The 14,782-nt window shown below is 34.6% G+C and overlaps 2 protein-coding genes across 12 annotated transcripts in view; one reads left to right on the forward strand and one right to left on the reverse strand.

The window, feature by feature from the left end:
• Positions 1-9,041, forward strand: part of ASB5 (ankyrin repeat and SOCS box containing 5) — a 40,065-nt gene extending 31,024 nt beyond the window's left edge. For all 7 annotated transcript variants that reach the window (XM_027635594.1, XM_027635592.1, XM_027635597.1 and 4 more), the window contains 6 exons: positions 2,224-2,303; positions 3,382-3,489; positions 4,765-4,915; positions 5,043-5,177; positions 7,251-7,442; positions 8,441-9,041. In XM_027635594.1, the coding sequence (XP_027491395.1) occupies positions 2,224-2,303; positions 3,382-3,489; positions 4,765-4,915; positions 5,043-5,177; positions 7,251-7,442; positions 8,441-8,568 (794 nt within the window). In that variant the 3' untranslated portion in view covers positions 8,569-9,041. The remainder of the gene's footprint in view (positions 1-2,223; positions 2,304-3,381; positions 3,490-4,764; positions 4,916-5,042; positions 5,178-7,250; positions 7,443-8,440) is intronic.
• Positions 9,042-12,040: 2,999 nt separating this feature from the next.
• Positions 12,041-14,782, reverse strand: part of WDR17 (WD repeat domain 17) — a 57,093-nt gene continuing 54,351 nt past the window's right edge. For all 5 annotated transcript variants that reach the window (XM_027635853.1, XM_027635852.1, XM_027635850.1 and 2 more), the window contains one exon: positions 12,041-14,524. In XM_027635853.1, coding sequence (XP_027491654.1) covers positions 14,405-14,524 — 120 coding nt within the window. In that variant the 3' untranslated portion in view covers positions 12,041-14,404. The remainder of the gene's footprint in view (positions 14,525-14,782) is intronic.

The raw sequence follows: 14,782 nt of genomic DNA on the forward strand, positions 1-14,782 counted from the left end.
ACATGTTCTCGCATATAGAGACAGGGAGCAACCTCTAAATACAGATTTAAATTTTTTTTTTTTTTTGAGTAATTCTTCACAGCTGCCAGCAGGAGAACTTAGTGGATCTAATTCATTTGAATTAGAACAAGTTGAGTGCTCATTCAAGTACTACTGCAGAAGAAGGAAATCATTGATCAAAATACTCATTGTGATTACACACATCGGTGTATTCTATTACAGTAGAATAAATCTATCTGAGCTTATTGGGATGACAGAGAAAATGCTTCTATTTTGTCAAAATTGGGTCACTAATATTTCTGAACTTTGTTTTTTATGGTATAATAGCCCTTAAAATCCCAATCACTTTATGTGTGGGGTTTTTAGCTGTTATTCTGACTAACAATAAGAATTTCAAAACATTACATTAAATAAGCCTGAAGTAGAAAGTACAGGGAACAATGGGTGTGCATGTGGATGTGTGTGCACACACATATAATAAGAGCTTAGTGCAAATAATTCTGACAGAGTATTGGAAACTGGATCTTGCCAGTGGTCCATCTACTCTGGCAGATCAAAGAGCACAAAGAGCTTCACACACAGGATACTCTGACATAATAGAAATCTCCCTGCATTTTTAAAATCAGGTTTATAAAGCCTTAGTCTCATGTTTTTTAACTTCCGGGATCAGCTTTATGTACTTTTATGATAAATACTCAGCTGTGCTTTTGTTTTACTAAGTTTTTGATCTCAATAGCATTCAGTAGTGCTGAGTTACAAAGAGCAGTTATATGTTCTCTAAGATGCAGCCTTATGTCTCTGTAAGTTTTAGTTTCATTCCCTAACACCTCTAGGAAAATTGAGGTTTTATCTACATTTTCCTATTGTGCACTATTTCACATGTTTTTAACTATCCCTTAATTTCTTTTCAGGTTGAGCAGCTCTAATCTTTTTAGTCATTCTTCATGTGATTTCAGGGGGTTGCTTATAGTAACCAAAAGTGTACTTTCTGAAAGAGGATGGTGAACAGAAGGGGACCAATATGAAACAGAAATAGGGTCTATTTCTGGTGTGTAGTTATGATAATTGCCAGTGATTGAGCAACAACCTTCTCATTTAATTGCCTTGTCACTAAAATGCAGTAACTGGCTCTGTAGGCAGTTCCTGTCCATTGCAAGGGACAAAGTCGAAGACTTTTATGCATTGAAGATTCATCTGCCTGTGTTACCAGTTCATCATATTTAGTTAATTCTCTCTATGTTTCTTCAGGGATTTTGGAAGGCTTGATATAACTCACACAAGTGATTGTATTAGTATTTTAGAGTTTTAGTGATTTTCTTCTTACAGGAAAAAATATCGGTAATTCATAATACATTTTAAAGATGGTTCTTCCTTGCACAGTCTCTCAAAACTCGATTTGCAAAATTCATTAAATGAATCGGTATCAGCTATACCTGCAAACCTGAATGGCTAGAAGGAACCTGTCCAGTATCCAGTCTTATAGAGGAAAGGGCAGGTCCTTCACCAAGAGCTGCAGGATGACTCTGGATCTAGGCTGGGAGTTATGGGGGGTATGTGTGTGAAGACTGGGTTGTTGTTGTGTTCCTGTTTTGTTTTTCTCCTTTCTTTTTTGAGGGTGATAAATAAATGCCAAACTTTTACAGTATGCATATCTAATTGTTTTTATGCCTGATAGCTTATGGAATGAGAACTTAGACTTAATATCATATTTCTACTATAGTAATTTTTTTAGTGTGATTCTCACTGTATTTCTCTATTTGCAATAGTGTCGTAGCTGCAAATTAATCTCATCATATACAGGGATTTCCCCATTGATTTTCGTATACATCAGCTTCTTCATGACTTCTTCAGGCAGGTTTATGTCTGGTTTAAGTTCAAATAAAGCTTATATACCAGCTACAAAAATAAGTTATATTACTTGTATTAAAAATAAACAATGCAAAAATAGAAGTGGAAAATATAGTAATTGATGAATTTATTAAGTCAGATTAATGAAATCAATATCTTAATATTTTATTATCTGTACCTCATAATCATTTATTAGAGGTGTTTACAGTAAATAATAGAACAGGTTTTATTGTTTAGAAACTGATAATTTGAAATATAGTCACTAAAGAGGAAAAATTAGTGTCATAGGACAATTGACTTCATTCTGTGCATTATATTTTCTGCCTTGCTCTATGCATTCACATGGTTTATTCAATAAGTGTTGTTCTTATAAAGGTTCTTGGGCAGATCGTTCACCTCTGCATGAGGCAGCCAGTCAAGGACGTCTTCTTTCTCTAAAGACTTTATTGTCACAGGTAAAGGCTGTGTTCTTACAGTTATTTATTTTTAATGTTACTTAATTTCTCAGCATAGATTATTAATGCAAATTTAGTATACTTTTTTTTACTTTTTTTCACTTGAATTTTTCAGAGCAATACACACGTAGGAATTTTTCATATTAAAATATATGTTAGTATTTAAAATATTTCCTCTGTATGCTTTAAACTCTCCCCCCCAAAAAAAAAAATTACGAAAATTGTGTCTAAATGTATGTCAGTCTTCCCCTCTTGCATGGTATAAATCGTTGTAGTTCCACTGCTTTAAACTCCTTTGAATAAATAGAGCTAGTCAGGAAGATACTAGGTAATGAGAAGAATCACTAAAAGATTCTGGGTATTGCATAGTTGTCATTTAAGAAAAATAATATTTTGTTAATAGTGACGGGAGAGACTCAAACTGCTAAATTTCAATATTACAGTACTGTCCTATCAGCTATTTTAATACTGCATAATTATACTATAGATCCCTATTAGTTCTTAAGAATCAAACAACATCAACTGCAGAAAACTTCAAGGGCTTGATGATTTTATCAATCCAGTGAATGTTTTCCTTGCTAAAATTCATGGCTTTGGATATTTCAACACTTAAGTTAGAGGATCATAGAGTCACTGTAGAGTTTAGACTCAGGTCCTTGTTGTGTTTCAAAGATCACCAAGAGTGGAGATGCACCAACCTCGGGGGTTTCACTGTTAAATTTTTTCCATATAACTAATTGGAATTTAGCATGTTCCAGCTTGGGTCTGCTGTCTTTTGCCCTATCACTGTACATCTCAACAGTCTGTTCCAAACTTCTTTATACCCTCTATATCCTATGCCTATTTCTGATTAAAAAAAAAAAAAAAGAAAAAAAAAGAAGAGTTGAGAACTTACTTTTATTCTGTTATACACTGATTGATGAAAGATTCTTTCTATGCTCATTGAGGATTTACTTATTGCAAGTTGAGTTTTAAGCCTATTTAGAATATTTTAAACTATTCATTTGAACAGTAGTGTGAGGGACTAACTCTTAATAGCTTTTGTATGATCTTTAAATGTCATTCACATCTATTTTAGGGGTACAATGTAGACACACTAACAATTGACCAAGTAACTCCACTTCATGAAGCCTGCCTGGGAGATCATGTAGGATGCGCAAGAATCCTCCTTGAAGCAGGAGCAAATGTAAGGCTTTGTTTTTTGGGGTTTTTTTAGCATGAAGTCCAATGCTAACCTTGGTTTAACTGAGAAGGATATATTCCTTGATTTTTATTTTTGATTGGTATTTCCCTCTACTCACCCTATTGGTTGTGTTCATCTCATTTATTTACAATAAGCTGTCATCTGCATGCTAACAAAGGACAGTGATGGGCGGACACTGAGACAGGGTAATGAATTGGAGAGCATCTGATAGCAGTATTCATCAAGTGTTTCTAAAATATGGAATGCATTTCTCTCCTCTACTGGGTTCCTTTTTGCTTTGAGTGGCTTTCAGGAGACTGTTCTTTTAATCATCAGAATGTCTGTTCTCACACTACACCTGTGTGCACTTAAAATTCTTTGGTCTGAGTACAAAAAAGCACTGCCTCTTTTCTGTACTGACATAGACTGTCATATCTTTTATCCCAAAACAAAAATGGGACTCTATAGATCACTTTCACTACAATTCCTGCTGACATCAGAGTTCAAATGCATACCTTCCCAAGTCTCTGATCTTTGTAATTCAAATATTTACTGTCCTTACAAATTCAGGTTTGAAAACCATGTAGAATATGTCTATGTTATAACAGAAAAAAAAAAAAAAAGATTTATAGATGTTTCCAAAAACAATGCCTCTCCACTTTACCTAGCACAAGGATTCTAAAGATAGAAAACTACAGACACTATAGAAAAAACTATAGGAAAAAAATTCCTTTTCACATCTGATTTATTTTTAGTACTTTTAATTGGTTTGGTGGGTTTGGGGGTGTATGAAAGATGATAAGCCAGAGTCCTGGAAGGAGCCCTCTCCTAATACCTGTGCTCCTTCCTTTAGTATTATTAGCCCTCACAAAGTTGCCTAGTTTCTCTCACATTTAATATGGACTTGCCAGAGCTGCGGAGAGAAGGTCCGTGTTAACCTGTTACTACCAAAGTCTAGATTTTCTATTTCAGTGAAACAAGCGCAGTGCAATGACTTTTGAAAATTATTTACTCCCCAGATATCAATGTGTGCTCTTTAGCATTCCAGGTGTATTTTAGTTTATTCAACATAGTTTAATAAGAATATTAGTAAACTAATTTCAAATGAAGGGTGTGGTATGAGGAAGACAATAGGACAGGGACTGGTCAGTTGAGCTATTATTCTAACTAGTATCTTTTTTTTGTGTGTGTGTGTTTTAATGCAATTTCTAACTATTTCCTGTTTAAAAATCTACCTTTCTTTCAATTCTGTTCTTAAATAGATTATATGTATTCTAGGTAAATGCTACAACAATTGATGGAGTGACACCTTTATTTAATGCCTGTTCGAGAGGCAGTGCAGCATGTGCTGAGCTCCTGTTACAGTATGGTGCCAAAGCTCAGTGGGAGTCCTGTCTGCCTTCGCCAACTCATGAAGCAGCCAGCAGAGGTAAGAAATTATCTGCTGAATAAACATGGGGCAGTTGACCAGTATCTCAGGGTTAAGAAATGTGTGAGGTTTTGTCTGACACAGCTTACTGAAGTTGAGCAAACTCTGTCGTGCTTTGTACTGACAGGTCACAGTGAATGTCTGGAGGTACTGATATCCTGGGGTATAGATGTTGACCAAGACCTTCCTCATTTAGGAACACCTCTGTATGTAGCTTGCATTTCACAGCAGATCCATTGCATTCGAAAGCTTCTTTATGCAGGTATGTAATGATTTAAATAAAAATATTACTAGTCTGTAAAATCAGCATACTCTACTCACCTTTCAAGTTAGCTGTGCTGAGTCATTGGAACTAGAACACTTGCTTGCAGGGCTCTACTTCAAATGTTATGCTGTGATGTGTGTTTCCTTACAATAAATTACTGTGTCTTTCTTTTTTTGGTGATATAGTGAGTGTATGACCAGAAAAGGAAGCAAGACAAGTAAGAATGGATGTTCAAAATTTTTAGCACCTACTACAGATTTGTAGCTATTCATTTTCTGTAGGGAAGACAAGGATAAAAAATCAGCTTTGAAAAAGGAATTCTATGTAGCGATCATTGAGATTTCAATAGAACTATTTTAGCAATGTAGTCCCACTTTCTTTCATTCTTCACAATATTCTGTTTGATCTTTTCACAAGGCAGAGAAGCTGAGTAGCAGAGGGAAGAGGTAAAACGTAACTGATCCTGAATTTCACAAATTTCAAAATAACAAATTTCCTAAATTTTATTATTTATTTAATCAACTGGAAAGAGATGTTGGAGGCTCGCTCTGTTTTAGTACAAGCCCAGAGACACAATGGGCATAGCTACAGGATCATTTGCTGTGCTTCAGGTAATGACATACAGGGCTTTCATGTCCTGTAGCACAATGAAGGAAAATATATATCTAAGAATAATTCAGCCTTGCTATCATTGCACCAGAATTGTTCTTCTAGCTGATTGCATGTTATATTTAGAACTTAAACAGCTAAATTGTTTCTCATTGATTCAGTCTCTTTAGATGATTAATTATCCTATGTCATGATTTTAATATTTAAGAACAGCAAAAGTATAATTAGCATATTTGGGGATTCAAATACTACCATACATTAAAAAAAAGCAATAGAATGGCTTATTCTACATATGTTGGCTCCCTGGAATAGAAAAGGATATGTAAACTGAGAATATAAGTAACTACTTAAGTATGTCTGAATTTTTTCATATTTTATTGGTTTGTAAGAATGTATTAGAAGTTGGAAAGCAAATAGACAATGAAATAAGCAAGAAAATGGTACTGCAGAAGTATTCTCAAATTGTTACTATTGAGAACAATGAGTCGTTCAGACTTCAAATCTAATTGCTAGGCCTGTGACATTAATAAATTATTTTATTCAAAAGGGAATTTAAAAGGCAAAAAGTGTTGGTTCAGGGAGTAAAGTGGGTACACAAGCTTCTTTTTGGTCTCACAAGATCAGCAAATCTCTCTTAAGAAGTCTGGGTTTTTATTCTACTAGAATAATCTAGAAAACTATTGGGGCAAACTCAGTTTTAGGGGGTCTATCAGCTTGCCTGTAAGGGAAATTCTTTCATACTGGCTGGTTTGGTTTAACTCTTATATGGATTTTTTTTCTTGAATATGAATAAATTACTGCAAATTAATTTAATCAATTTTAATTTAAAATAAGTTAACAAATCTTTCTGAATACAAAAGTGTAATAATTAGAATTCCATGATTGGGAGAATTAATAGTACAAGGTTTTTTTCCCTATTAGATTTCTTGACTGTGTATCTTACCTTAATTTAAATTAAGTCATTTATAGATAAATCCTAAGGTTGGATGGGATGGGGAGTCTATTACAAACCCTTTGCCAGCTTCAACACATGAAAAACTATAAAGCATCCTTTTTGAGTTGGTGTACCTATAAAAATATACATACAAAACCTCAGTTTAGTGATTTTTTTTTAAATATTCAAATAAGGAAAGTATACTTTTAGGTAGTGCAAATTTTTGTAAATGCGTACAAAAAGTACTTTTTTATAATTAGAGCAACAATGATGCTCATGTGACCTGATTTGATTTTTCTTTTTATCTGGTTGTACTTAGGTAATAAACCATAGGATAAAAACCCCTGTATTGATATGGTTAGCTGTAGTTCTATGCAATGGAATTAATAAAGTGGCTAAATGCACTGTGGCATTCTAGGACATTCTAGGACAGTGGGGTTTTTTGTTTATTTTGTAGCTCCATTTTTACTCAATGGCAATTTTAATTAATCTCTTCTGACATCTCTTTATGTGCATCTACCCACCAGGTGCCAATGTGCAGAAAGGAAAGCATTTGCAAACTCCACTCCATGCTGCTGCCCAGCATTCTAGTACAGAGATTGTAAATTTACTCCTTGAATTTGGGGCAGACATAAATGCCAAAAATTCAGATTTTGAGAGGCCTGTTGATTTAGCTGCTCCTAGCAGTTTAGTGGAGAGACTGCTGCTCTTCCATGAAGGTAAGTTTTATGTGTGTGTTTTTGCAACTGTAACTTGTATTATTTAAAAAACCCCTAAACCCACCCAAAAAAACCTCAACTCAACAACCCAAACAACCCATGTTATAGATGTTACATTGTGCTTTTTTAAATGAATATATTAGCATTCAGGTAATTTCCTTTGTAACTATAAAAATACTCAGGAATATTTAGTCTCAGGCTAGATAGAGCCCATTGACCAAGCAGCATCAAAATTTATATCAAGCTGAACAAGTATAATTATATTTTTTGGGTGTTTACACAAGTTGACATTTAAAGCTATATTTTTATTGGCCATTACAGACCTTGTTAAAAAGAAACTGAGTATTTAAATTTCAGATTAAAAATATATTTCATTGTGGTCAGCTGTCACAATATCTTTAAAAATGTATTTTTAAGTGCATATAAAAGACTTTATTTTTATTGTGAGCAAAAAGTATAAAAAATTTCATTTTCTAAATTTTCTTCATGAAATTATAAGAACCTGAGAAATAGGAGTCGACACTCAAGAGTCCCTCAAAACTCCTAAAGGTCTGTTGCCTTGGAGAGAGAATATTCCTAAGGGAACTGGATTTGTTCAGACTGACCTATGTATAATGTAAAAATAAGCTACAAGAGAAAGAAACTATTTCAATAACTGTGAGCATCTCTTTAGAGGTGAACTTAAGGAAACAACTCTGTAAGTCTGAATGCTGTTAACAAAACCCCTCTAAAACCTGTAGGTTTTCACAAATTTACCAAGACTAGTAGTAGTATTTTTGAAAGTCACAGCAAAGATGTCAAAAAAAATTACTTGGCAAGAAACAGCCTTTATCTTTGAGGGCAGAAAGGCAATGAAGGAAAAGAAATGAAGAAAAAGGCCCAATATGCAAAATGTGAACTTTTTTTTAAAGAAATCCCATTATTGTGCAAGACTGCTGTAAAACAAAGTCCTGGCTTTTATTGTTGTGCAATTAAATTCCTTCCTTCCTCGTTTGCAGCCACACCATCCTCTCTGTGTCAGCTCTGCCGACTACGTATCCGAAATTACATAGGAAGAGCTAGACTGCATCTTGTTCCACAGCTCCAGTTGCCAACAATACTGAAGAATTTCTTACAGTACAGATAACATAGTAAATAAGTGTTAGAAACTTAAATAGCAAGTACTTTTTCTTCTCTCTGTTTATTGTACATTTTATCTAAAGAACTGCTGGGCGGAAAAAGAGCCTTTTGCATATTGCTTAAAAAATTGTATCTTTGACATCTGGTGTTGGTAATGTAATAGTAACTGTGAGCCATTCAGCAACTAGTACCATGGTGCTAATAAAGCTGAATTGAATAAGTGTGCTGATACTCTGGGACGTGATTATATAGCTTTACCTTAATACTCAATAGCTTTAGTGCTGTTAATTTTGTGTTTATATTTTTAAAATCTCTTTGACACACCTGAACCACAAAGAGTTTCTTCATTATTATCTGTTAAGTTTGTCCATTTGGAGTCAGTATTGTATGTGTTTTTAAATTTCTGTTGTTCATGTATCTAAAAATACTTGGTGATAGGTGCGCTATATGCATTGATAAAAATAAAACGATTGGATGTCATTTTTTTCTTTTCCTTTATATAGACGATTAATTAATGAAAAACTTCCTTTATTCTTCCTCACTGCCTGTGCTGTGAAATGGAATTAAGCTACTGTGAACATGATCTCTATATTTTATAGAATCTCTGTTTATTGATACAATTCATAGCTTTAAGAATTCCAGAGGAATATTTCTCAAAAGCCTTAATGCTGAGGTACTTTTGATCTGCTCTTATAAAACAAAATCATATGGGCTCTTTCCTTATCTTTTCATAACAATGCTGTATCATTGGCATATAAAATAATTATTTGCCTCAGGGAAAGGCATACTTTAACGTGTAGTATTTCTATGAGGTTTCTGAAGGCATATTGTGGAAATGTGGATAATGAATCTTCAAGCTAAAGTTCAGGAGGTGGATTCGAGGTTCCAGAAATACATCAGTTCTCTGTATCAAGAGGGTTAGCACTCTTGAAAGGACATTATTTCTCTTGCTGTCTGGTTTATAAACAATTACCCAGCTCCAAAAATCATACTGCAAAATCCCAGAATGCTCTAGCAGGCATTTCTGTGAACAGGTTGAAATTTTATTGTTCAACTCCAGCCAGAGAAGGAATGCTGACACCCGCAAGAGACATTAGAAAACCCCAAAGATTTCTTGCCCTTGCATTTTGGTGATTGCCTGTCTTGTCAAAAAATGTGATCTGACTACACTGAAATGCAGTGCTCCTCCTCTCAGTCTTCTCCTTTGGTGTTCCTTTGAGAACAAATCACACTCTCAGTGACTTATACTCAATTCCTGTAAACCAAAGCATAAGACACCTGGTAATTTGCCACTTGCCCTTGGTGATTCACCCTATTCCATTCCTTTTCAGTGACTCCTTTCAGTATTTATGTTCCTACTGGAAAGATACTAAATGAGGAACTAACTATAGAGGAAGCTTTCACAAAGAGGAATGCTTAGTCAGTTGCTAAATTATATCCACTCTAATGAAAAATGTAGCTGTCCAGCACTTGCTCTTGTTAAATTATCCTAGTTTTCTTCTGTTCCCTGCAAAAACTCTAGTTAGGGGTCTCTTCTGAAGTCCCTGTAAAGGAAAGTCAAATGCAAGTAAGAGGAGCTGCTTAGGAGGCTATAACATCCAGACTTATGGAGTGATGGTGGTTCTGGTTTCCATCAAAACCTAGCAATTTATGTTTTTATGTACAATACCAGTACTGTGTGTTACTTCAACAAACAAGCCAACTTCGAACCGCCAAGCCAACCATGGCACTGCTGAACTTCTCTATGTAGAATGAGATAATTTAGATCCTCCCCTTCGGGTGGCCACAGTGCTTTTCAAGTTTGACTCAGACAAAGTGTCAAAAAAAGCTCTCATGTTCCATAAGATCAGTTTTGAGCAAGTGTGGCTACTCTGCAAAACACCTGTTCAACACCACAGGATAATGTGAGAAGTTTTGCTGAGAGTCACATAGGAGTTGAAGCCATCTCATTGCAAATAGTTGTGTTTGTGCTCTTGAGGCATTTGCAATATCTATTCCCACCAATCCTTGCCACTATCCAAAGAGCAAAGAAAGACCGTTTCTGGAGTTTACAGCTATTTATTTGGTACTGCTTTTCCTGTAATTCTACAAAAGGGTAGACTAGTCAGAAGAAACTGGCTTATGGTAATATTATGACTTGGATCCTGGGCAAGATGCATTTCTCAACATAAACTTTTATCTTTTGCTACCAAATAATTATGTGAAAATGCGAGTCATTTTGGCAAGATAAACCAAGTGGGATGGGACAGTGCTTCTGTTACTATGTAACAGGGACAAACAAAAATAGGAAATGGATGTTGTTGCCCTGGCAGGACTATGCACTGGAACAGGTCTCAGGCAGATCAGAGCCTGCTAATGCCACATACCAAAAATACACAGCAATGAAATACCTAACGTTAGTATTTGGTAAAATCTCTTCCAAAAATGATCCTTTGTTTAGCCAGAAATGAAAGGAAACAGGTTTCTTACTGTTTTCATGCTGTGAGGGCCCTATTCTTAGTATGAAATAAATGTAATAAAAAAATTACCCATATCAGAGCACTGTTTAAGACCACTACAGCACATCCAGGTTTGGAAGAAACATTCTTTACAGGTTGGAATACCTCTTATCATATGAATTTTTAGACCACTAAAACAGTATCACAGGACATTTTAATTAAAAAAAAAAAAGCATAATATGCCAATTCTGGAAAGCAATCCAACAGTGAAATCCTACAGGCACGCTCAAAAAGCACTCCTGAGACAAAAGAGGCTGTGAAAGCACAGGGAAGGGGAGGCTGCAGGGGCTGCTCAGCACCATCCGGCCCAGCCCGGGCCTTGCTGCGGCCGTGCCTGGGGGGCAGCGGCTCCGGGCCTGGGCCGGCACGGCAGCCCCACACAGGGTATAACAACCTGTAAGTAAAAGCCACAAAACACAACGGCTCTATGCAACATTTTCACTTAATCAGAAAGTGTACTTCATCTCCTCATATGCTGACTTATGTGCAAATGAATACTGGTCCTCAGCACTGCTGTTGTGAATCTGCTCCCTGCTCCATGTCTTTTGTAATTTTTATCTGGAGCAAAGATGATCCTAGATTTCATTTCCTTCCTACATAAACATTTAACTTCAAGTTTTTAAGAAAACCTGATGCCTGTTTTCTGTGTTAAGAATGGAGTTTCTTTCATTAGTGTAATCTTAATTTGTAATTCTGGATTGAAATTATTTTACCCAATGAAGAAGTCCAACAACATGGATTTAAAGCATCACACCTCATATCTCAGACTGCAGCTGCCAGTGAAGCAGTCTGTGAAGCTTATAAACATGTCAGTAATGTTGGACAGATTCTTTCAATATAACAATGGATTTGGTTTGGGGGAATAAAGTGATGTGAAATTTAACTGAGATTTAATAGTCATTGGAAAGCACTAGCTGTATAGCTCGATACATTTCTTCATTCAAATGGAAATAAGACTTTCACAGAAGAGTCAAACAATAATTTGAAGACAAAGTATTCTTTAATATTAAGGGAGAAATATCTGTATTTGACTTGCTGTGCCAGACAATGAAGTCACATATTAGCAAACAATCTGAAATTAATTATGAAAATGATGAATTCATAGTTTCACAGTTGCAACCACAGCTGTAGCAGTAGACACAATTACAACCTTTTCTGCATATTCCCCTCACTCAACACATGGGGTACAAACAACTACAAGGAAAATGCAACCTCATGTTATTCACAATGACTGTTTCCTGATTTACCCCAAATATAAAAAAAACGCCCTCTGACTTAATTTTTATATTTTAGCAATGAAAGAATTCCTAACCCTCACATTCTAAAGAGAGAGTAGATTTGCCCAAGATTCCATGTTAAGGCACAATTTATGTGCAACACATTGATGTAGTTATACTACACATTTTAAGTTATTTAAACTGTGAAATATTGGTAAAAGTCCTTATGGTACAGCAAAAGATTTTAAATACAGTAGAATGGCAGTTGAGTCAATCCTTTAGATTCCAGTCACCAGTCATGGGGCTGCATGTTCTTACCATTGCTCTGCACCTCTGCATTAACGACTTTTATATATCAGGTTATACAATTTATGTGCTAAAAGACAGCAAGTCTTTCATTTGACAGAAGCAGATATCAGATACTGACTGATGGAAAATTATTTCAAAAACTACAAATTTCGACTTCTGAAACCCAATTCTTCTTTGCCAAGCTCCACAGAGTTAAAAAAAGGAAAATCATTTTCCAAAGAACACCTGCAGATAGTAAAACATTCTGTTCCAGCATCCAAGTACATACAAAAATGGGGGTTTTTAGGCTACAAAATGGGGGTTTTTAGGTTTTTGCCTCCCCCCCTCCAATTTATTCTTACACCAGAAACCCTGTAATAATACTCTAGAACATTGCCAGAATGAAATTTTACCTTTTTAAAGAGAAGGAAAAACAACCTTGTATTTTTTTATTTCTAGTCTCCATCCCCCCTTTCCAGCATGGTGGCATTGTTATTTCTAGTTATATGAGGGCATGGCTTACCTCTGTATTGAGAATTGTCTACAGGGTCTGATAAATAGAGACCTGCTATTATTACCAGTTTTACAACAGTTTCTATTGAAATAATTCTGCCAATTTTTAATTCCAATTTCTTTATATTTCATGTAATTACCAGGATTTTAAATAAATTTTAAAATTTATTTTAAAGCAGCAGCAAAAAATGTAACATCAGATAAAGCAGATTTCTGCTTAAGTGCCAGCAATTAAACTAATAAAGAATATTGTAACCAAGGTATCTTTTCTACAGGTAATTCTGATTATAAGAGTTATTAATAATAAATAAGTATAATATTTTCCTTATCATTAAATTCCATACTATACACAGCTTTAAAGTTTAAATATTCTTAGTGTTCTATTGCCATAACTAGTTTTTCCCATTTGAGCACAGATTTAGTAAATAAAAATATATATGCACAGGTATTTACTTCTGGTTTGTCATACTATATGCATGTTTATAACTAATACAAAATGTAAAAAGAAAACAAATATTTTAAATATATATATATCACAGTTAAATAATTGCAATAAATTTGCTGTTTGTTCCTTACAAACCCTTTGTTAAAAAAAACCAGTTTTATAAATACATTTTAGCTTCCAGTGAAAATATAAGGGGGATAGTTGCCAAAAATGATCCTATTAGAAAATAGAATTTTGTAATGTAAATATTCGAAACTCTCTAAACAAAACATAAGTAAACTGCTATTTGTACTGCTGATAAGCACAATAACAAATGGATGAAAAAAATAATCTACTCTTTAAATTTTACTTTTACTATAGAACCCTGTGTGTAAAAATTAGTTAAAATTAAAAAGGGGGACACAATGTGTGAAAGAGCCACAGTATTCCAGTCCTTCTAAAAACAGGTTGCAGTAGGTATCAATAAAGTGATTCTATTATTATGTATTTGGAAGTGTGTTTATGGATTTCACAGTTTTTATCAATATTTTGATAATGTGCAGATAGCTGCTTACTCCCTTTACAAGGCATCTATTCACACAGAGTTGACTAAAATATGTCTGTATTGTCTGACAACACCGTTCTTACTGAAAAAAAAAAAGACATGGCTGTATATGAAGTTAGGACTTTTTCTTTGGATTATCAAATAACTTTTTTCTTTGGATTTTCAACAAACATTTGTATAGAAATTCTTTTCTTGCTCTCACTTTACAATTTTCAAAGTTCAAGTACTTGCCCTTCAAGAGGAATCAACTACCACTTTCTGTCCTTTGATCAAGGTTAAATCAGTATTAACCCCCAGAGTGTTATTTTAAGCACTATAAAGTACGAGGAAACACCTCATCAAAATGGGTTAAGTCGTATTCCTGTTCCTAGTGGTGAAAAAGGATTGACTTTGGCCCACATCAAAGCATCATTCAGTGAAATAGCAGATTTTCCATCTTCAAGGAAGAACACTGGACCCTGTACAGCAAAAATATTTGGAGAGGGAAAGAAAAAAAAAGCACACAGGTACTGTGTAAAAGCCACCACAGCAGAAAGCACATTTTATCTGAGAAGAACATAAAAGTCTTCTTTACAACTAACCTTCATGCAAAAAATTTTACCCCACCAACTTACAACTTTGATAAGAGTTACACATTATAAATTGAGTAAACTTGCTATGTTTCCAAACCTGGCTACTCAACACTTAATAATGTTTAAATTTTTAGTTTGATTTTT

This window comes from Corapipo altera, unplaced genomic scaffold, assembly GCF_003945725.1.
Source record: "Corapipo altera isolate COAL_440 unplaced genomic scaffold, ASM394572v1 22b, whole genome shotgun sequence".
Lineage (NCBI taxonomy): Eukaryota > Metazoa > Chordata > Aves > Passeriformes > Pipridae > Corapipo > Corapipo altera.